This window comes from Gorilla gorilla, chromosome 18, assembly GCF_029281585.2.
Source record: "Gorilla gorilla gorilla isolate KB3781 chromosome 18, NHGRI_mGorGor1-v2.1_pri, whole genome shotgun sequence".
In the NCBI taxonomy this organism is placed as follows: Eukaryota; Metazoa; Chordata; class Mammalia; order Primates; family Hominidae; genus Gorilla; species Gorilla gorilla.
Window position 1 is genome coordinate 105,736,119 of NC_073242.2, and position 22,844 is coordinate 105,758,962.

The window sequence follows — 22,844 nt, forward strand, 5'->3', positions numbered from 1 at the left end:
CTCAGACGGGGTGCAAAGCCAGTCCAGGTGGACACTGTCAGCCACCTGTGTCCAAGGCGCAGTGGAGGCTGCTGCCTGACTCACTCATTCTCTGGTACCTTACTCCTGCCACACCCTACTCCCACTTCAGAACATGTTGGACTATCATCCCCTCCAGGAAGGCTCCTCCTGAGACACCTTCTCCCCTCTGCCCCCACCTCACAGTACTGCCCAGCATGTCTTGACATAGACCAATTCACACCCCTGCATCCCAGGCACCCAGGACAGGAGGACAAGTCTACCTCCTTCAGAAGGGTAACTCCAGGGCATGTGCACCAGAGGAACCCAGGAAGGCCCTTGGGGGCTTGCTCACCCCAGAGGGCAGGGCCAGAGGAGGAGAGCCCCCAGCCTGATGCCAGCACTCCCTAAACAATATCCCAGCTGTTGCACATAGGACTGACAGGACTGCCCCACACGCTCTGCCTGGCTCTGAGAATGGCCCTCATTGTGTCCCCGGGGCCCGCCTGGGCACCATATCCACCTGGGCTGGGCAGGCAGGCCCTGAGAAATACAGCAGCTGTGACCAGGGCTGTGGGTGACACACGTCAGGGAGAGCTGCAGCCGTCGGATGGGTGTTGGGGTCTCCTCATTGGCTCTGCCAGCTGCCTTGGGAGCCCTGGACGTGCTGTGGCTGTCCCCAAACTCCTTCCCTGGGTCAGGCGGAAGCTGGTGTTGGCGAGTGGTAAGGGGAGATGCTGCTGCTCCAAGGAGCCTTCCCTGGTTGCCTGAAGGGACAACCCAGGAGTTCTCAGGAGCAGGGCCAGCCCAAGCCAACTGCAGAGAACACTGCAGGTATCACTGCTGACCAAAACCCTCTCTGCCAGGCCTGGCTCATATCTGGCCTGCACCCTTTCACCCAGCAAATGTGACCTCAGCACCCGCAAGCCAGCACAAGGTGGGAGGTGGGAGAAAACGGCAAGAACTCCTGGTCTCTGCCCAAGACCCCAGGGTTGGGGGCAGACAAGGAAATGGGTAATAGTGCCATACTTGTCACTAAGTTCACAACAATAAGAACAGCACAGTTCCTCCCTGCAGGAGGCAGAGCTCTTTCCCACACAGCCACCAGCTCATTTAACCGGCAAAACAACCCCATAAGACACAATTACCTCCATCTTACTAGACAGGAAAACCAAGGCTCAGAAGCTCCCTGACAGCCCAGGGTCACTGAGTCCAGAAGCAGCAGAGGCCGACCCCAGGCTGAGACACGGTGGAGCTGGGTGGCTCCACTTTATCTCCACCGAGGGGTGACGCCTGGGTTCATGGAAACCACCAGAGGAAATGTCACAGGCCTTTCCCACCCCTCCTGTCCACGCCCCCAACGCACACATGCACCCGCCCCAGCACAGAGCCTCGCACATAGCAGGCACTTGGGAAACACTGACTTCTTTCATACCCAGAACCGTCGCAAACTTGGGCCAAGTTTATTTCTGGGGCATTCTATTTGCTTGTCCCAAAGAGCCTCCGTGGCCAACGGATGCAGGCCCAATAAGCATGTGCCCAAGTGGCCATCCGCACCCAGGACCCGCCTGGAGGGGTCCTGATCACCCCACTTGGTCCTGGCCTCAGGCTCTGAGGGGCACCTCCTCTTCCCTCCCCCATGTCCCCATCCTGGGTGGAACTCCAGGACCTGCCAGCCTTAGTGGCATCTTCCCCTAATACTCCCACGACAACAGGGTGGCCAGGGTCTGGGCTCAAGTCCTGGGTGCCCAGGTGGCAGGCAGCAACGGTGTGAGCAGACTACATAGCCTGTGCATGGGGCCCACGTTCCAGAGCCACCCCAGGGGAGCATGGCTCCTATCCTGCCAGCCTTAGGAGGGCGTGAATCGTCGGAGAGGATGAGGCAGGGAAGGCGTGCAGGTCCTCAGCCCCACGCGTGACACTCAGCAGCAGGAGGGAATAAAAAGCCACCTGTGGGGTGGCCACTGCCAAGGGCTCCCCAACACAAGCACAGAGCACAGCCTGGCCTTGGATGCAGCAGCACAGCAGATGCCTTTATGCTCAGGGCCAGCCATGGGCTGAAAGCACACCCCAGTCCTCACTCCAGCCAGGGCATCCCAGGCACTGTCCCTAAGAAGCTGGGCAGACGAGGTGGCATGGGGAGGGCTCTTCTGCTTCAGGACATGGAACCTGCAACCCAAAACACCCCGCAGACAGTGCGGACGGATGGCAGGCCCCAGGCCTATACCCCTGCAGGCAGGATCAGCGGGGTTCACTCAAGCGGACCTGCTGGAGCTCATGCTTGTGATCTGGGGTTTTCGCAGAGAGCTCAGTGTGAGGCTGACCCCTGACTTCAGGGACAGCACCAGGCCCAGAATAGGGGTAGCCCCCACCTCCAACCCCAACTGTGTCATCAAGGAGGCTAGACCCACCCCTCCACCCTACTTCTGCCCCAGGCTACAATATAGAGGTGGGAGGAAGTCAGGGAAGCAAGACACAGGTGGAGCCAGGGCCTCTCCTGTGCTCGGAGGGCCAGGAAGGGCCTGACAGAGGGCAGAGCCCCACCCTCTTACAGGGAGACCACCCTGCAGCCCCTTATCTGGGGGCCAAGGAACAGGCTTGCCCAGTGTCTTTGCTGGAGAAACTTCCCTATCACCCAACCCCACGCCCCACACTTCCCCTCTAACTCCAAAACTGACTCCTCTTAGAAGCCCCCCGCAGCGCACCTCCCCTGCTGGTTGGTTCTAGCTGACCAGTTGGTTTAGCCGGCTGTGGGCTCCTGGGGGCAAGGGAAGGAGTTGTCCAGGCTCAGAAGAAAAGGGTGGTAGGACCTCCTAAAGGGACAGCAGATGCCAGGAGAGGGCCGCAAAGGCACAGCGTTGGAACCAGAGGGTTCCTACAAAGTTGACAACTCCAAAAGAGCATGGTGGTCCCCCAAGGACCAGAGCTCTCCCAGTCCCAGACTGGGAATTCGGAGGCCACATGTGGTACTGCACTGGGGGGCCATGCCAGGAGACGAGGTTCTGGATCCAATTCTGAGGACAACTGACTGTCTCTCTGTACCTCAGTGTCCCCATCTGCACCATCCGTATAATGGAAAAGGGGTTTGAGGAGCTGTCTCAGGGCCCTTCCTGCACAGACAGGAGGCCCTAGTGGCACTGTCCTTATTTCCATCCCTCACCTAGACCTGGGGCCATGGTACCAGTACACAGTGCTCACCCTTCTGCTCAGACAAACAGTAACGGCCAGAAGCTCCAAGCCTCCTGCCCCAGCCCAAGGTGACTTTCCTGGCAGAACCTGGGACTGCCCTGCCCTGCCTCCACCCAGCTCCCGGGCAAGCAGTGCCAGGAGGAAGTGTCAGCAGCTCCTCCCCAAAGCTCCTTTCCCCACAGCCCCGCCACCCCCGTACCTGGGCCCCGATTCTCCAGGCACCCCGACACCTGCTCTCACAGGCCGGCCAGCCCCCACCACCCAACTCTCCACCGAGGGAAAGGAATGGGCACAAGAGGGGGCGTGCCCCGGCCCAGGGCGATGGGAAACATCTCACTAGCAAAGAAGAGATCAACCCATGGTCATTCTGAGAAGGTGACCAAAGCTGCGGCGGGCCCCGGGAGGGGTGTGGGAAAGGAAACCAGGGACTCTCAGGAGGGAACGGGAGCCTTGTGGTAGAAAAGGAGCTGCTGTCCCCGATCTGGAACTCGAAACCCCAACATCCTCCAGGCCGTAAGCCCCTCACCCCACACCCCTAGGCAAATCTCAGCTTTCCCAACTCCCTCACCTCGGCCCAGCGATCAGCCTCTCGGACCCTCGAGAGGCAGCTCCGACCCTGCTCTAGCTCTTGCGGGTCCCCCAACCATGGACTCCAAAGCCTTCATGTCCACACTGCAGAACCCGGCCCTGGCCCCCTCCCGCGACACTCGCGTGCGGCTAGGACTCCTGTGGCCAGGACCCAGCCTCCACCGGCGCTCGGCGTGCGGGGCTGTAAAGCCCGCGGCGCGCCCGCCCCCACCCCCGCTCCGCTCCCGGAACCCGGCGCCGGCGGCCGGAGTGAATCATTAACTGGAGCCGGGTACTCCGGCCGCGCAGCCTTCCCCGCTGGCGCCACGCACTTGCCCGCCCGGCCTCGGTCCCCCGGAGCTCCTCCCTCTCCGGGAGCCGGTGGGCAGTCCCCACGCCACACCAGCCGGACGACCCGCCAGAGGCTCAACGGCCCCTCCTCGTAGCCGAGGAAACTGAGGCTCGGAGGCAGGGCGCAGACGCCCAAGGTGACACAGCAGGCGGCCGTCGGCCGGGGAGCGCGGGCCCCGCCAGCCACTTTCCCGACACAGGAACCCTCCTACCGGCTGGCGGCCCCCGCGCCCGGCCCCGCCAACGCCCCCGAGGCGCACAGGCTCCGGAGCCCCCGCGGTTCCTGCCTCCCGGCTTCCCGGCCAGGGCAGAAGGACGTCCCGGGGCCGCGGACCCCGGCCGGCGGTTCCCAGGCCCCGCAGGTCCGGCAGGAAATGCCGCTCGCTTAACCCCTTCCAGCCCGCTGCCGCCTCCAAGCCCGGACGCGGCCCGGCCCCGCCTGGCGCCCTCACCAGGTGGTTCATGGTGTCCGGCGGGCCTGGGGCCCCGGCTCCCGCGGGGGCGCACACCGAGCTGCCCGGGCCGCGTGCCCTCGGGGCTCCGAGCGCGCCGCAGCCGCCCCGGTGCCGCCGCGCAGCTGCCGCCTCGGCCACCCAAAGCCGGTCCAGCCGCTCTCCGCCTGCCGCCACGGCCCAGCTGGCCCAGCCCGATCCCAGCATGCCCGGCCGCGCGCGCCCATTGGCCGCCGCCGCTCTCCATGCAAATAAGCCGCCTGTCGGGGGCGCGGACGCGCAGACAGAAGCCCGCCCAGTAGGGGCCGCCCCCCGCCCCGCCCCCCACCTCCCACCCGGAGGCTCCAGGCCCCTGCCCGAGGCCAGGCTTCCAGCCTAGGGCGCAGGACACCGCTTTCCAACAAATGCACGTCCCCGCCTTCCGCCCAGGCGAGAACGCACCGAAGGCCTACGGAAACTCCTCCACTTCTGGGAAGGCTGCCCGGTTTGCCTTCTTCCTCCAGAGCCGAGACACGGCCTCAAGTCGACTTGTCTTTCCCGCTAACCAACCCCAGGGCATTCATCGCGTGTCCATGGGCCGTGGGACTCAAATCTGAATCTAGAGGGAAAGGGGAGGGGGCGTGCCCCAGCCTGTAGGAGACGAATCATCACCACCACAGCTCCGACTGCAGACGGTCCCACCGTGTAAGGACCCCAGGAAATGAAGCCTCAAGCAGGGAGGCTGGCGAGCTCTCGACCCAGCGCTTTTCACGGGCAGCACCTACCTTCCCCTGCATTGTGCCGACATCTGGGGACTCGGGCTGGTCCTCCAGCTGATCTGCCCCCTCTCATTACTCATTCCTAGGTTCAGCCTAAAACCTGGGCCCAGTACCCTCCTGAGTCCTGCTCCAACTCATGTGCTTCAGCGACATGGGGTAGGAGAGCGGCACTGGGGGAATGAGGGAGACAGAAGGAAGAATCACTCGGGGGAAACCGAGTGGAGACAACCTTGGCTCTCCTGAGTCGCTCCTTGCTCGGTTGCAGGTCAGTGACTGTCACCCCATGCAGCAGAACCAGGGTGCCAGAGCCCCTGGGCCAGGCCAGGGACGCACAATCTGCAGGGAGATCATAGGACCGAGCCTGGTCCAGACCAGACAGGACCCTCAGTCAACAATCCTGGGCCACTGGCTGAGCAATGGGATGCCACGAGGCAGCCCCGGTGGCAGGGAAGCAGCGGGGTAGACCCGGCTTCACGCAGCAGAGAATTCTCAAGCATCGCCTATGAAAGACACAAGCCCAGGTGGGCCTGCAGCTGCCCCTCTGCCTGACCCCCAGGGCTCAGCCTATGCAGCGCCTGGCCAGATGTGCCGCCTTGGCAGGCCCTCTCCCGTCTCTGGGCTCCTTTCTCATCTGAAAAGGGGCTAGGACAGCCCAGGTTTGGCTGCTCAGGTGCTCTGGGGAGCTAGTTAAAAAACAGACTCCTGCGTCCCACCCCTCCCAAAAAACTGGACGTCTGCATTTCTTCAATATTTGGCTTGGGAAGCACTGGCCAGAACTCACAGCACAGTGGGTGAGGAAGGAGCAGTGGGATGAGACAGAGCGTGACCCAGAGTCCTCAGGAGAAACAGAACAGCTAGCCAACACCCTGTGCCTCCCCGACACAGCCCGCCTCGCCTCAGAAGAGGAGTCAGCCTTCAGGGAAGCTGCCTGGAGCATCCCCTCCTGCTTGTTCCCAAGAGCTGTGCCGGGCCCCTCCTGCACCCTGACCCTGTCCAGCCACCCACTCCTCAGCCTGGCTGGCACGCCAGCTTCCCAGAGAGCAGGTCTGAACCAGCGGGACCCTCAGGAGCCTGAGGTCATCCCTGGTCCTCCACTTCTGTGGGGAGGGGAGACCAGGCCTCATGGGCAGGCAGTGCCCTGCTGGCAGGGCTCCAGGCAGCAGTCTCTGCAGGGACGGGCAAGGACACAAAAGGCCTGGCCCTCAAGGGAGCTGGCCCCTGCTCCATCCTAGTTGGCCAAGGAGGGCGGTGCAGAGAGGAGGTGGATGGCTGGAACCTTGGGGGATGAGACCCTCCTCCCCCAGTAGCTGGATTAGAACAGCACTGGGGGTGGGGCTGCTGGTGTGAGCAGGAGGCAGCAAGGGGAACAGGCTCCGACACAGGCATTTCAAAAATTTGCTCCTTTTCCACTTAAATTCCCTCCCCCCAAAGCCTGTGCCTCCCAGAATGGCATTTCCGCTTTGGAAACAAGGCCCCAGAAGTTAAGCCCCACAGTGTTGATGGGGATGTAGCTGGGGGGTGGGGGAGGAGCACCCACTGGGCAGGCTCTGGCTGGGGTATATGGGGGCAGAACCTCACCCCACCCCCAGTCCAGCCTCCCGGACCTCCGTTGTCAAGGACAGGGATGCAGCCCCACATACCCAGCACAGCCTCTGCGCCCAGCCAGTGCCAAGGGCCCTATGCCCATGCATTTATTTTGTGCACACAGCAATCCTGCAAAACAGGCTCACCGTTAGCCCCAATTTTTTTTTTTTTTTTTTGAGATGGGGTTTCACCATATTGGTCAGGCTGGTCTCGAACTCCTGACCTCAAGTGATTCACCCACCTCAGCCTCCCAAAGTGCTGGGATTATAGGCGTGAGCCACTGCACCCAGCCTAGCCCCATTTTCACATGAAGAGACCGAGACCCAGTTTACCAACCACTGCCCCATCCCACACATTTCGGGGCACAGAAGGGACAGGGCCAGGGAAGAAATGGGGCTGCTAGACCTCAGCCCACCCTGCAGCAGGAAGGGAATCTAGGGACAGGGACAGCAGCACTCCAGGCTCAGAAAGCCAAAGACCCCTGTCACACTCAGACTGCAAAAGGACAGGCAACTGAGACCTAAGCACCATCCTCCCCAGTAAAACTGAGCTCAGCACTGGGGCCAGTACCACCCCCACCCCACTAAGTTTAGCCCCATCGGTGAGAAGGGGTGCAGTAAACATTTGTTGACTGGGTGGGACCTCAGAGGTGGCCCTCATGGGATAGGCTGGCCTGGGTGAAGAAATCTGAGGCTGCCCCAGTCTGGAGGATGGGGGTGGTTAAGTCACACCTAAGTGCAGAGGCACACACTTGCATACACAGCACACACGTATGCGTATACACACAGTGGGACTGGCAGAAAGGAGAGAGGCCCTGAATAAGGAGGAGCTGGGAGAGGTTGTTGCCTGACCAAGGGAGACAGCTGCAGATATGTGGCTGGGGCACCAGCACAGGGCCCTCCCAGACAGTTGTGTTATCCCAGGAGTGGCCTGGCACCTCCAGCCAGGTTGAAGATGAGCTCACAGGCTGGAAGGGATGTCTCCAACCCCTCAGGGCCTGGAATAGCTGTTTGTACAGAAAACAGGTGGTCTGGACCCAGCACACCAGGACACTAAGTGTCTGGAGTGGAGGGGGTTATACTGGAACCGAGTGGAAAGATAAGCCTGGGATAGGGTTCCTGCTCTTTGGGCTTTCTGAGATCTGCCTTCAGGACAGACCCACTGCACAGAACTTTTCTTGCTCAATGCTCACCAATGTCCACTGCAGCATTTATGACAGCAAAGCATGGAGCAAAACAGGCTCACCTATCAATGCTAATTCTAGGGGACCGGTGAGACAAACCACAGCGCCTCAACAGAATAGCTTGCAGCTATTAGATGGCCTCTTCCAAAGACTGAAATAATGCAAGAAAATGCTTACAACAGACTAAAGTGAAAAGAGCAGGCTAAAACCAGTTTGCACAGTGTAAAGGCACACAGCCCCTTCCCCTCCTGAAGCCTCGGCCTCCCAGCAGTAGGGAGGGTGGGCTCGGTTGATGGCCGGCTCTGGGAGCGGCAGCAGGAGAGGATTTCCTGAGGCCGGAGGTGAGCACTGCCAGCCCCAGGAACAGGAAGAAACGGTATCTCTGGAGGGCCAATGAGAGCTGACACCATCCCCCTAGGCTGGACACTCACAGTGGCAAGCTCAAAACCAAGGCGAGGCTGGGCAAGGTGGCTCACACCTGTCATCTCAGCACTTTAGGAGGTCGAGACTAGCCTGTCCAACATGGCGAAACTCCGTCTCTACTAAAAATACAAAACTTGGCTGGCTGTGGTGGCAGGCACCTGTAATCCCAGCTACTCAGGAGGCTGAGGCAGGATAATTGCTTGAACCAGGAGGTGAAGCAGTGAGCTGAGATCAAGGCACTGTACTCCAGCCTGGGCGATAGAGCAAGGCTCCATCTCAAAAAAAAAAAAAAAAAAAAAAAACAGCTGGGCACAGTGGCTCACGCCTGTAATCCCAGCACTTTGAGAGGCCAAGGCGGGCAGATCATCTGAGGTCAAGAGTTCAAGACCAGCCTGACCAACCTGGTGAAACCCCATCTCTACTAAAAATACAAAATTAGCCGGGCGTGGTGGCACATGCCTGTAATCCCAGCTACTCAGGAGGCTGAGGCAGGAGAATCACTTGAACCCGGGAGGCGGAGGTTGCAGTGAGCCAAGATGGTGCCATTGCACTCCAGCCTGGGCGAGAGAGCGAAACTACGTCTCAAAAAAACAAAAACAAAACCCAGGCGAGGGCACGGAACCTTTGTGGATAGCACAGAGGTGAACCTACTGTCACACACAGAACGGACAGCCCACACCCCAACACCAGTCATTCCTCACTGCTGCCCTGGGACCAGGACGGAACGATGGCTACCTGGAGGCAGAGAGAGGGGCAATGCCCCACGCAGCTCCCATGGCCAGCAGAGCTCGCACCTTCCACTTCATAACCCAGGCCTGTGCCTACTGGTAAGCACCCCAGGTGACCCCAGACCACAGAGCATGCACTCAGGACTCAAGCTGGAGCTGTTACCATAAAGGGCTTCCCATCCTCCCCTGCTCTCGAGGGTGGAGTGACTGCGGGGCAGTGTTTGTCATTACCAGTAGTGGCTCTGACTGTGGGAAGGTGGGCGGGCCCTATAGCCTGAAGCCAAATCCCTCCAGTGGTCATCCCCTTTGGCATGCCCAAGGCCAGTCCCCAGAGACCCGGGGGCAGGGGCAGTATCCAAGGTGTGTGGGCAGAGCTGCCAGGTAAGGGACACAACACAGGGGTGGGGTGGGGCCTCCCTGCACTCCAAGTCCTGGCCTGCATCCCACTAAATCCAGCCCTACGCCTCCACTTCAGGCCTGTCAGAAACAGGACTGGAAGAGGCAGCACAACTTTCCAAATTATCTGGAAATTAACAAGCAGCAGAGGCCCCTGCCGTAGGTGCCTGCCTCAGAGAGGGGCTCAGCTCACAGCGGCCCGAGGCCAGTGTGGGCCAGCAAGGCAGCCCCAGGGTGCCGTTCAGAGGCTCTCCGCCCACCCCAGCAACCCCTTCCTCTTCTGCACCCTCCTCTCTCAGCTCTCCCCTCCTGCCCAGCCTCCTGGGGCTGGCAGGTGGGGCAGGCACCAGCACAGGGCCCTCCCAGACAGGTCCTCCTGGACCAGCGGCGCCCCTGTGTGCAGTGAGGAGGGGCCATGTGCACTCTGCCCCGCTGCTGACCACCAGGTCCCCCTCCTGAATCTGCGCCCTATGGCAGAGGCAGCCCCTCAGCACTGCCTGGGGGAGGGGGAAGAGAGGGGCTCAGTCCTGGCTGGAAGGGGGAAAGGGGGGCAAAGGGGCAAGCTCTGTCCTCGTCCTCAGAGAGGAAGCTCCATGGCTGGGGGCTGCCCAGCTCTCCACTGACTGGCCGGGTGGGCAGGGATGAGGGTGTGGTCAGGAGGCCTCCCCAGCCCAACCCAGCCCAGCCATCTGCTCTCCCATGGCAACCAACCCCAGTGTACTGGGCGGAGGGGGGTGACTTCACACATCATCTGCTGCCCACTCCCGGCCACTTTCGTAAAACACAGGGGCCCACATCCACAGATACCCACCCGGCCACTCTGCTGGGGTCAGCAGGCCAGGGGCCAGTGGAATCACAAGAGGGGACCCTGGGGGCTCTGGGTGGCAGTAACGGAAAGAGTGGATACAGGGAAGACAGAGCTGTGGCAGCCACAGGGAAAGCAATGCTTTTTTTTCTTTTTTTAAAGACAAGGTCTCTGTCACCCAGGCTGGAGTGCAGTGGCACAGTCACAGCTCACTGCAGCCTCAACCTCCCAGGCTCAAACGATCCTCCCACCTCAGCCTCTTGACTAGCTGGGTCTACAGGTGTGCACCACCATGCCTGGCTAATTTTTTTATTTTTTGTAGAAATGGGGTTTCACTATATTGCCCAGGCTCGTCTCCAACTCCTGGGCTCAAGCGATCCTCCCGCCTTGACTTCCCAAAGTGCTGGGATTATAAGCGTAAGCCACTGTGTCTGGTGGAAAAGCAATGCTTTTTCTCCCTCCTTGGACAGCATCGTGGGGCTAGGCTGGGTGTCCCACTGGACCCTACGCCGGCCTATAGATAAAGGCTCCTCTGCCCTGGGAGACCCAGGCTCAGGCTCTCGCCCAGGCTTAGACTAGAGGAAGGGAGCAGATATTAATGACTCCAACTCACCGTGGGCCTTCAGCCAGTCACTGTACTGCTCAGGTTTCAGTTTGCCCATCTGTTAAATGTACTCACCACCAGCAGCCCTGCCCACCCTGGGGCCGTCAGACTGATGGCACAGGTGGCCGGCAAGCACACAGTGGCACCCTAGTGTCCCACTGCCCACAGCATACCCACACCCTGCGCCATCACACAGTGGCCCCACCCCGCTGGGCACCAGGGCGCACCCTCCCTGGCCTACCCCATGTGCTAAGCCCATCCCGCAACCAAGCCCTCCCTGCTCTCCCTACAGCCTGCATAGACACCGCTCCTCAGATGCCCTAAGCATCCCTCACCTTCCCCGAAACCTTGTCTGAGAGACTGGGGCAAAATCTTTCCTTGGAGTTCTGCTGCCCCCAGATCCACCCGCCAACACTGGAGGCAGGCAGGGTCTCCTCTTGGACTGCCCTGGGGAAAGTAGGAAGTGGCTGGTTGCAGTCACTTTCACTATGCATGTTATAAAGCAACACTCATGCATCTGCGCCTCCTGACTGAGGTCTAACTGTTGGCAGCACTGCTGTGTAAAAGAACAGCCGTGTCTTCAGGGAACTCACACTCCAAGGTGTGTGTTAAGGGGCACAAACATAAACGCTTGCAAAGCAGACAGCAGAGGGATGGGGGAGGCTGTTCTACACAAGGTGCTTGGGGGCTTCTCTGCGGAGGTGACATTTGAGCAGATGTGTGAATCTTTTGCTAAGACTCATAATGCAGAAAAAACTAACAGCAAAGATTTGTAAAAATAGCACAGGCAAGCCAACTCCTTCGGCGTGAAGAGCCAGTGTGGCCGCAGGAGCACACAGAAGAAACCCAGATGCTGGGGCCAGGGACGCAGGGAGTCTCCCTCTACCCTCCTCAGGCTTGGCTCAGTGATGCATGCCTCCTGGGCTTAGGGCTTCCAGCGCTGGGGCAGGCGCAGCAAGGAGTGTCTGCCTGGAGGGGTGCCTTGGCAGATGGCCAGGGAAAAAAAGAGCCCAGGAATCTGCGTGGGCTGGGAAGGAGGAGGAGGAGGGATGCAGGTAGCTTCTGCTGCATCCTCTCCCGCCTCCTGCTCTCCTTAGAAACCCCCCAACCAGGACCTCTGGAGTGGTCACAGGCCCTGGCAGAAACACAGATGACTCTACAGCCTAAGACACTTAACCTCCCAGATAACCTGCGAAGAGGCAGTTTAAACTCTAGGACACCTGGTGAGGTCTGGGACAGGGAGGAGTGTGGTCATACCACTTTCTGGGCAAACAAGTAACTTTGGTAGATCCAGGATTTGGGGGCACAGATCTCTAGGCATGCCTCAAGGCATACAATTGGATATCAGGTTTTATAAAATACTTAAATGGGGTATTTTGCCAACAATAGTGCCAGTGTTCCGCTACTTAATAACACACAGTACAAGCTGGCTTCAGTGGCTCATGCCTATAGTCCCAGCTACTGGGGAGGCTGAGGCAGGAGGATCGTTTAAGTCTAGGAGGCCAGGCTGGGTAACACAGCAAGACTCAGACTCAGACACAGGACACTAAAGGTAGAGACAGATATCCATCCACAAGGAATGGATAAATATCTTGTGGCACATCCATTACTGGAACATTACTCAGCAACAAAAAAGAATAAACTGGCCGGGCGCGGTGGCTCACACCTGTAATCCTAGCCCTTTGGGAGGCGAAAGCGGGCGTATCACGAGGTCAGGAGATTGAGACCATCCTGGCTAACACGGTGAAACCCCATCTCTACTAAAAACACAAAAAATTAGCCGGGCATGGTGGCGGGCGCCTGTAATCCCAGCTACTTGGGAGGCTCAGGCAGGAGAATCGCTTGAACCTAGGAGGTGGAGGTTGCAGTGAGCCAAGATCATGCCACTGCCACTACAGCTTGGGCGACAGAATGAGACTCCATCTAAAAAATAAAAAATTTAAAAAAAAAAAAAATAAATAAAACCAATATGCTCGAGGAATAAGGCCAGACCTGGCCTGGCTCAGTGGCCCACGCCTGTAATCCTGGCACTTTGGGAGGCCAAGGCGGGTGGATCACCTGAGGTCAGGAGTTCGAAACCAGTCTGGCCAACATGGTGAAACCCTGTCTCTACTAAAAATACAAAAATTAGCTGGGAATAGTGGTGGGCACCTATAATCCCAGCTGTTTGGGAGACTGAGGCAGGAGAATCACTTGACCCCGGGAGGAAGAGGTTGCAGTGAGCCGAGATCCTGCCAATGCACTCCAGCCTGGGTGACAGAGCGAGATTCCATCTCAGAAAAAAAGAAAAAAACCAGACCCCAAAGTGCATCTACTGTAGGCTTCCAGTTGCAGAAAGTTTAAGAACAGGCAAACTTAAGCCAGGGTGATAGAGACATTTGTTATTTTGATTCGATTGATGGCTACATGAAGGTCTATATTAATCAAAACTCATCCAACTGCCAGGCGCGGTGGCTCATGCCTGTAATCCCAGCACTTCAGGAGGCCGAGGCAGACGGATGAGGTCAGGCGTTCGAGACCAGCCTGGCCGACATGGTGAAACCGTGTCTCTACTAAAAATACAAAAATTAGCTGGACATGGTGGCACATGCCTGTAATCCCAGCCACTTGGGAGGCTGAGGCAAGAGAATCACTTGAACCCGGGAGACAAAGGTTGCAGTGAGCTGATATCAGGCCACTGCACTCCAGCCTGGGTGACAGAGTGAGACTCCATCTCAAAAAAAAAAAAACAAAAACAAACAAAAAAAACTCATCCAACTAACTGTTTGTTTAACATCTGCACATTTCACGACATGTAAAATTTACCTCAATAAGAGTTTCGACTGGTAAAAAATAAAACAAAGCAAAGAAAAAATACATGGCATTACAAATACCAAAAATAGATACTGCAAGCCTAAACCCACCATGCTACTCTTTTTGCCCTGACCATCAGGGAGCTTCAAGTTAAATCTGGATGCCTACTGAGCCTCGGCTTTCTGGGATAATTCTTCCTCCTTCCCCATACATTACATAATTCCAGATCTTTTCATGATCCCAGACTATTTGTGTCTTCTGCTATAATCTGCTTCAAATCCTTCTTGGAATTTGGTAGGGCTTAAACAATAAATTAAAATGACTGAAAAACCTTCCCAGCCTCTAATCCCCCTTGGAGAAGAGATTAACTTCAGAGCCGCAACTTGTGACCATCTCACCAGAGCAAGCATCCCTTCCACACCTCTACCGAGGTCCCCAACCTGTCCCCAGAACTCTTTTTCCTTTTTCCTGCAGAGAGGGAGACAATGGCCCAGCACACAAGGACTGAGAGTGAGCCATAGAAACAATGGGGCTTGACCTGGAGGACACACGCAGGGCTGCAGCGAAGCCAAGTCCAAGGCCAGGGGTGAAGGTAAGCAGACAGAGGGAAGGTGGTGTGGGCCCCAGAACACCAGGGCACCAGTGGTAGGAAACGGGGAGGTCTGCAGGTGTCACCCAGGCCCCCCACTCACCCTCCCGGCTGTAGGCCCCTCCCTTAAGGAGCCATGATCCCCAGGCAGGGGTGGAACTAGCCTCTCTCAGAGGCCCTGCCTGCCCCGTGCTGACCCGACTGCTGCAGACCACACCTGAGCAGAGGCCTGCACCACTGCAGCGGCTCCCACGGCCTGCAATGCCGCCTCATTCCTGGGGGCACTTGGAGCAGGGCAGCAGCTGCATAGATGCGATGGGGCCAGCTGGTTGCCCCAATGCAGGTCACTCTCTGGGTGAAGACAAGGACCTGACCATCCAAGGCTCAAGAGGCCAGGGTCCTGCAGGCCATGCCCGGGCAGGGGAGAGGCCAGGGTCATCCCACCACCAAGGCCTTGGCAGAAACCACACTGACCATAAAGAAAGGGCCACAGAACCCTAGGGGCAGAGGCCAATCAGCCTGGGCCCAGCCCAGCCTCCTCCCCACGCTGGCTGCCCAGGAGTCAGGAATGGGTCTGAGCCACTGCACTAGCCAACCATGGCCACATGAAGACAATAATCTCCACAGCAGTAGCTGCTGTTACTTAATCACCCTCCTTCTAACAGCTCTGGTCACCCCTCACCAAACTGTCACAAAATCCCAGGAGCTCTGTGCTCTTAACATCCCCATGACACAGAGGAGGAAACTGAGGCTCAGGGAGGTTCAGTAACTCACTCAAGGCACAGAGCCAACACTGTTCACTCCAGAGCCCTTGCCCTTGACCCACCAAAACACTCTCCCCACCCTGAAGCAGCCTCTCCAGGAACCCCTTTCAGCCTCAAGCAAGGCTCTGAGGAGAGTGGCTGAGACCCCAGGCTCTGCATGGGGATACGGCCACTGGCCTGTGGGGGCTCCATGGTACTCCTGGGGCCACACACTCAGCAGGCGGCCAGGGGCAAGCTGCAGCCAGAAGGCACAGAGAGACAGCGGGGCAAGCAGTCATGGGTTCTGCAGTGTGAAGAGGGAGCCTGACACAACCACATCACCCCACCAACAAATGGACAATGGCAGACGGCGCCGGGAAGGCTTCCTATGGATGATGGCGCAGAGCCTGAGGTGAATGGGAATGACCTGGTGAACGAGGCAGCTGGCTGGAGATCACTTGCTACAGAGGGAGGGACAGGCTGAGCCAAGGCCCAGCGGCAGGAGAGGGTGCGGCAAGGGCAGTGGGGCCTGAGCTGCGGACTTCGAACCTGGACACTGCCTCATCCCACTCTCTCTGTCCACTGCCTGGCTGCCAGGCCAGCTATGAACCCCAGGGCAGACCTCATGGCTCCTTGGGCAGCTCCCCCACTCACACCACTGCCTGGCACAGAGCCAGTCCCAGGATTGCTGGCCAAGGTTTCAACCAGATGCTGAGGCTGGTCTACTCATCTCCATCTACCACTGCTGGGGCTGGCTGGGGCTAGACCCACCCTGCTGCACAGCCTTGGGTGCTACCTGCTCTGAGCCCAAGGTGCTTTGCCTCCCAGGGACGCAGAAGAGGTGACACAAACTCATCTTTGGGAAGCCGTAGGTAGAGGGTTGGCTGCTGTCCACAGCTCAACAGGCTGCAGCCCCCACAAGTAGAGGCCATGCAGGATGATGCTTATTTTATGGCTTTGGATCCTGCCATATTTGGCTCCCACCCTGGCTCCACCTCTCACTGGCCATGTGACCCTGGCAAGACACAGGCCCTCTGTGGGCCTGTGAAGTCCTGAGCCCAGTGCCCAGCACACAGGGCAGCATCCCTGAAAGGAGCCATCCCTCAACGAAGGAGCACAGGAGGAGCTGGAGTGGCCACACTCACTTCACAGATGGGAAGCAAGAAGCAGAACAGACAGCAGGGAGGCCTCTCTGCAGCTGGAAGCTGGCCTCTTACCTGGCAGGGCTGGGGGTGGCCAGCACCTGCCACCCCTAAACATGGACTCCCAAGCCAATGCCAGCCAGAGGTCTGAGGTGGGTGGCACATTTCCTTCCAAATGTGTCCTCTCAGCTGCAGGAAGAGTCAGGCCCAGAGCGCTGGGCGAGAGGAAGGCATGGGAATACACACAGGGTGTCCAGGCACCACGTGAGCACTGCACTGCTCTATGCCTGGAGCAGAGGAAGGGGCACTGAGCAGGTAGCCGGGACGCCCTGGCTCCTTCCCCTCTCTGGGTCCGGGACTGCATGTGAGTCAAATGACAAGGTGACACCAGCTAATTCCCGGCATCTCCCCTCCCCCAACACTCAGGGGGTTGCTCCCCGCACAACCAGCCCACCAATCTCTCACCCTGCTTCCCCTCCCATCCCCTTCTGAAGCATCTTATAATTTCTGTGGGCCAAAGTGCCTGCTGCGTCAGCCCATCTAGGAAAAGACTGCCCAAATGGATGGGTGTGCTTAAAACCCAGACGTGTCCCTGAGCAGTCGCCACTCTGGGTTCCAAGGGCAGGGCTTGAGCAGGCAGCTCGGTCTGGAAGCCTCCGCAGGGCCTCCTCCGCACATGAAAGCAATTTTCCGAACACTTCAAGACTGTTCCAAAAATGAATTCTCCTCTTGGCCCCACCACCTCACACACTGCCCAAGGTCCCAGGAGAGAGAGCCACGGTGATCTGCCAGCCAGCCACGTAGGGGGCAGATGGCAAAGACCTCTGTCCACCCCCAGCAGAATTCTCCTGGGCTGTGACTACAAGGGAGAGGGTAGGAGATGACTCGGAGCACGTGATGGTGTGGCCAGGCTGCAGGTCCCCATGACAGTGCCTATCTGTCCAAGTCCTATCCAGCCGCTGTCCCTCTCTTGTTACAGATGAGGCACAGTGCCAAAGAAGGCTGCCCAAAGTCCTGTAAGGCAAGGGGTCAGGGTGCCATCCCAGACTCCATGCCCAGAGCTTGGCTCTGACTGTGGACAACCAAACCAAATCAAACGGGGACCTCCCCATAGAGGCCCGCCCAGGCTGGGATGTGGCCAGAGTGACATTCCCTAATCACTACTGCCCTGGGATACCGGCCCTCCAGCAGGCTCAGGTGGTCCACCTTGTCCCTCTGCCCAGTGCCCACAGGAGCAGGGCTGGCCAGTCCCCTGAGGCCCTGGGCCAGAGAAGTCCAGAACTTTACAGGAGAGCAGAACAGAAGAGAGGAAGGGCTTGGCAGGCATACTCTGTCTTCTTTCTTTCTGAAGACGAGACGATTATGCTCTGAACCAGAACGGATGGAGGGGCTCACATCAGCACAGTCTGGAAGCCCTCATTTTTTCATCTGTAAATGCATTACCACTTCTGGAGGCGAGCAGGGGCGGGCTCTTTAATTCCACAATAACAATGCTTTGCACTTGGCCAGCTTCCCTCTGGTCCTCTGCACTCACTCTGGGATAGTTAATGAAGAGGCCACTTGCCAGAAAGCCCCCACTGCCTGCTTCACGGAAAGGATGGGGTCCTCCGGGTGAGGAGCAGTTCCAGAAACAAGGCCAGAGTGGACAGGGCTCTGGAGGGAAAAGCCCCTAACTAGGCAGGGAAACGATGGCTGGAGGCCACAGCTCGCCAGGTGCAGATGGTGTCCCTTCCTGGCAGGACACCGGGGTGTCCGCCTCCCACCTCCCACTTCAGTCTGTCCATCTGTCATGTGGGGCCTGCACCTGAGGCCTGGTTACCCGGGGTAGCCAGGATCACTTGCTGGCTCAGGAGGTAAGACTGAGATGCTCAGAGATGCCAGTGCCCAAGTGTGGAACCATGGCCCGGGGGTCTGCCGAAGCCAGGCTGCCCGGCCAGGAAGAGGGGGTGTCGGACAGAAAACTCCCTACGGCCAGCGGGGAGGAAGCGGCCAGTCAGGGCCCCGGGGGTTCCGCAGCGAGAGGAAAACTTCCCAGGAAAGTGAGCCCATCGGCCGTGGAGGGCAGGCACGGCTCCCATCCAGCCAAGCCGTCCTGGGGGAGGGGTGGCTCTGGCGACTGGCAGAGACCGCGCCCCAACCTGGCCACCCCGGGGGAGTCCCGGGAGCGCCGCAGGGCAGCAATCCGAGGGAGGTCTTGCGGGACAGCACAGGCCTCCCACCCCCTCATCCGGCCCAGCAGTCCCGGAGGGGAGTCCCGGGAGCGGCAGAGACCCCTCCCCGCTAGGCCTAGCCGTCCTGGTGCGGGGTCCTGGCTGGCAGCAGACTCCTGCCTGGCCCAGCTGTCCCAGGGGTTTCCCGGGGACCAACAAAGAGTCTTCCCGACCTAGCCATCTTGGGGGGCTCCCCGAGGGGACAGTACGGACCCCAGCCCGATCCAGCTCTCCTGAAAGAGGATGGAAAGGCGGAGGCAGAGAGGCCGGCTTGGGGGAGCCTCCCCCAGCCTGTGCGCTCTCCCCCGGGGCCGAGGAGGCCCCAGTGAGGCGACCCCCAGTCCGGGAGCCAACGCGGCATCAGGCCCGCAGCGGGCGGGGCGAGGTCGCAGCCGGGCGGGGGACAGCCGGCCCGGGGTCCCGGGCGGCGCGGTACTCACAGGCACGGACATCTTGGCCGCCGCCCCCGGGGCCTGGCGGGCAGCGGCGCCGGCGGGCTGGGGGCTCGGGTCCGCCCGCGCCGCTCAGAGGCCCCGCGAGGGGTCCCTGCGCTTTCCGGCTCCTCCGGCTCCTGAGCGTTCCCGGACGCCGGACTGTCCGGCCGCTCCAGCCGCGCCGCGCATGCGCCGCCCGCGCCGCCCCTCCCCACCGTCTCCGCGGCCAGGGACGCGTTAAAGGTGAGGACCCCGGACCTAGGCCTTTTTCTGTCGGCCCAACGCGGCGGGGAGGCGCGGTCTCCTCCGCTCCTTGCCGATCCCTCGCGGGCCACCTCCAGTCGCACGAGCTCTGGGTCGCCCAACCAGTCCCCTCCCCCAACACTGCACGTCCCCGGGAGCTGGGCGCCTGCCCTGTGGCCCTGGCCGGGCTCCTAGGCCCTGTGTCCGGGCGCAGACCGGGGAGGGCTCGGCCGGCGGAAGGCGATCACGGGGCAGCATAGCAGGCCTCCCGGAGCCCCTCTGCCCTCCCCCAGCTGAGAGCGAGCCCCGAGACCCCCAGGGAAGAGGAGCTCCCCACCCCGGAAACAGTCTAGCTCATCCTGGGGTCGCCTTGACAGTGACATCTGACCTGGCTTCTAGGGAGGATCCTGTGTCCCTGTAACCCCCACTCCTGGGCCCACCCTCAGCCCACCGTCCTCCCAGAGGCTGGAAGACGAGCCTTCGTGGGCCTGAGACTTCCTTTCCCCAGGCTAAACACCCCCAATTTCAGCTGTTTCGCATCTACCATGGTGCCCACACATGGCACCTGCAGCCACTGGGCATGTGCATGTTCGTCCCCATCGCTCCACTCCTGCCAGGCAGGCCTTGCTGACGCCCCGTCACATTTCATAGGCCCAGGCACTGAGATCCCTCACCCACTCAAAGGAAGGTCCAGGGGTCCGACCCCTCTGTTCTGCTGCCTGGGGACGGTGGGTGAGCATCTAGAGCAAGTGGGGCTGGGGTCCAGAGCAGTGTCCCAGAGGTCAGCGCTGCCCACCCGAGGGAGGAAAGACGGAGCCAGCTCCATGAGGCTGGTTTGCCGCAGCCCGGGCTCATGGCGGGGACCTGGGGGCAGAAAGCTCCAGCTGCCTAGGGAATCTCTGTGTGGGTGCCCATGTGGGGGGCGGGCCCTTCTGCCTGCCAGGGATGCTGTGCCAGGAGGCCACGGTGGCTGGATGGAGGAAGCAGAGCCAGGCAGCAGGCTGACTTCCCCCAGCTCCCAAAAGCCCCCAGTAGCAGGTCACCGACTGGGTTTTCAGCCTTTTTCCCCAAGGGGCGCGCAGCCTTGATCTTTTCTCCAGGAGTGTCCCCGTGAGGATCCCAAGAGGCCAGCAGCAATGAGGGGGTATGAGGTATGAGAGAAAGAGGGAAATCCAGGCCTCCCACAAGAGACCCAAGTCCCTGTTGTGGCAGTGATGAGGGGTCCTTCTCTGCTCCAGTAGAGTATGGTTGCCCCTTCATCTCTTGAGTGGGGTTCCCAACTGTGCACATCAGCGTCCGCAGCCCAGTGCTCAGCAAGGCATTGTTGGAGGGGCCAAGCAGGGCCACAGCAAGCGGGCTCGGGGCCTGGACCGACAGCTGCCACCTCCTCAAAGGGCGCTCTGTGCATGTCTGGCACGTGGCCCTGCCCGTGCCCACCCGCCCGCATCCAGCTGGCACAGGGGCTCCTGAGCTGGGAGCAGCAGCACTGCCTGGCGCCCGGGCTCCTGGCCACATGCCCTGCTGTCTCTGATGCCCCCACCCACCACCACCCTGGCCCTCTCCTTCGCTCCTCGCCCAGACCCCACCTCCCTCCCTTGCTCCTGCTTGGGGCCCACTGTTTCTGTCTCCTTTCCCATCTCCCCCATATCTAGGTGCCCCGGCCAGAATGGGGCGGGCGGCGGAGAAAGATCCCTTCCACCTACCTGGGCACAGGGAAAGGAGAGCCCAAGGGAGGGGCGCAGATGGAGCTGGACCCTCCAATCCATCTCATCCTGCCTCTTACCGCCCCAGGGGCTGCTTATTTGGGGCATCACTAACTCAGCCCTTAGCAGGGAGAGAGGGGACCCTGGCTAGAGCCCTCACTTACTCTGAGGCAGGGATCCTTGGGTGTGGGCCTGGGGGCAGCCAGAGGAGCCTCACCAGGGCAGTGCATGCCCTCTCCTGACACTACCAGGTGTCTGTGAAGGCGGCGGCTGCTCCTCCCTCACCCACTCCTGGCAGGCAAATGATCCCAGGATGACTCACTCCGTCCTATAGGGAACAGCCTCTAGGGCTTCAAGGCTGGCAGTTCCAACCAGAAGCAACAGCTGGGCTGCCAGAGCAGGTGCCAGCGCACTGAGAGGGTCCTTGAGAGCTAAGCGAGGCCCTCACACCGGGACTATTTTTGTCCCTGGCCTCTGGAGGGAAAGGAATTTGGACCTGGCCATGGAGTAAATCTGTGCAGAGACAAGCTTCACAACCAGCTCTCCTGACATCCAAGCTGGCCTCTGTCCCCAGGGCCTTGCCATGTCTAGAGGGGCTGAGGGCTGGGAAGTGGCTCCTTGTCTCCCTGTACCCCCCTTCAGGTGACCAGGGACTTCTCTGGCAAAGGAGCTCCTGCCCTGGGAGAGTGCAATGATTACCAGGCACTAGTAAAAATCTCCCGTCAGGTGGGGCGCAGTGGCTCATGCCTGTAATCCGAGCACTTTGGGAGGCCAAGGTGGGCAGATCACCTGAGGTCAGGCATTCAAGACCAGCCTGACCAACATGGTGGTGAAACTCCATCTCTACTAAAAATACAAAAATTAGCTGGGCATGGTGGTGCACACCTGTAATCCCAGCTGTTTGGGAGGCTGAGGCCAGAGAATCACTTGAACTCGGGAGGCGGAGGTTGCAGTGAGCCAAGATCGCACCACTGCACTCCAGCCTGGGCGACAGAGGGAGACTCCATCTCAAAAAAAAAAACAAAAAAAACTCAGCATGGAACATGTGGCATTAGTAATGAACCAATACTGATACATCTTTGTTAACCGAAGTCCACACTTGATTCAGATTTCTCTCTTTTTTTTTTTTTTTGACAGACTTTTGCTCTTCTTGCCCAGGCTGGACCACAGTGGCACGATCTTGGCTCACTGCAACCTCTGCCTCCCAGGTTCAAGCGATTCTCCTGCCTCAGCCTCCCAAGTAGCTGAGATTACAGGGGTATGCCACCATACCCAGGTAATTTTTTTTTTTTTTTTTTTTGAGATGGAGTCTCCCTCTGTTTCCCAGGCTGGAGTGCAGTGGCTCCATCTCTGCTCACTGCAACCTCTGCCTCCCGGGTTCAAGCGATTCTCCTGCCTCAGCCTCCCGAGTAGCTGGGATTACAGGCGCACGCCACCATGCCTGGCTAATTTTTTTTTTTTTTTGTATTTTTAGTAGAGATGGGGTTTCAGCATGTTGCTCAGGCTGGTCTCAAACTCCTGACCTCATGATCCGCCTGCCTCAGCCTCCCAAAGTGCTGGGATTACAGGCGTAAGCCACCACACCGGGCCAATTTTTTTCTTGTATTTTTAGTAGAGATGCGGTTTCACCACGTTGGTCAGGCTGGTCTTGAACTACTCACCTCAAGTGATCCACCTGCCTCAGCCTCCCAAAGTGCTGGGATTACGGGCGTGAGCCACTGCGCCTAGCCAAAGATTTCTCCAGTTTTTACCTAATGTCCTTTTTCTGTTCTGGGATTCCATCCAAGATCCCAACGTCTCCTTGGGTTCCTCTGGGCTGTGACAGTTTCTCAGACTTTGTTTTTGATGACCTTGACAGTTTTGAGGTGTGCAGGAAACATTTACAGAATGAAATAAAACATTTATAGATGTCCCTCAATTAGGATTTGTCTGACGTTTTTCTTATGATTA

General features: G+C 59.3%; 1 protein-coding gene across 9 annotated transcripts in view; it reads right to left on the reverse strand.

The window, feature by feature from the left end:
* BCAR1 (BCAR1 scaffold protein, Cas family member) overlaps positions 1-19,973 on the reverse strand; it is a 38,664-nt gene extending 18,691 nt beyond the window's left edge. The window contains exon 1 of one of the 9 annotated variants that reach the window (XM_004057995.5): positions 19,866-19,973. In XM_004057995.5, coding sequence (XP_004058043.2) covers positions 19,866-19,931 — 66 coding nt within the window. In that variant the 5' untranslated portion in view covers positions 19,932-19,973. Of the gene's footprint in view, positions 1-3,754; positions 3,934-4,085; positions 4,492-4,556; positions 4,809-5,320; positions 6,395-17,481; positions 18,827-18,954; positions 19,148-19,865 lie in introns of those variants that run through there. The other 8 variants (XM_063700336.1, XM_004057991.5, XM_055366586.2 and 5 more) reach the window with 8 other exon arrangements.
* Positions 19,974-22,844: the final 2,871 nt, after the last annotated feature.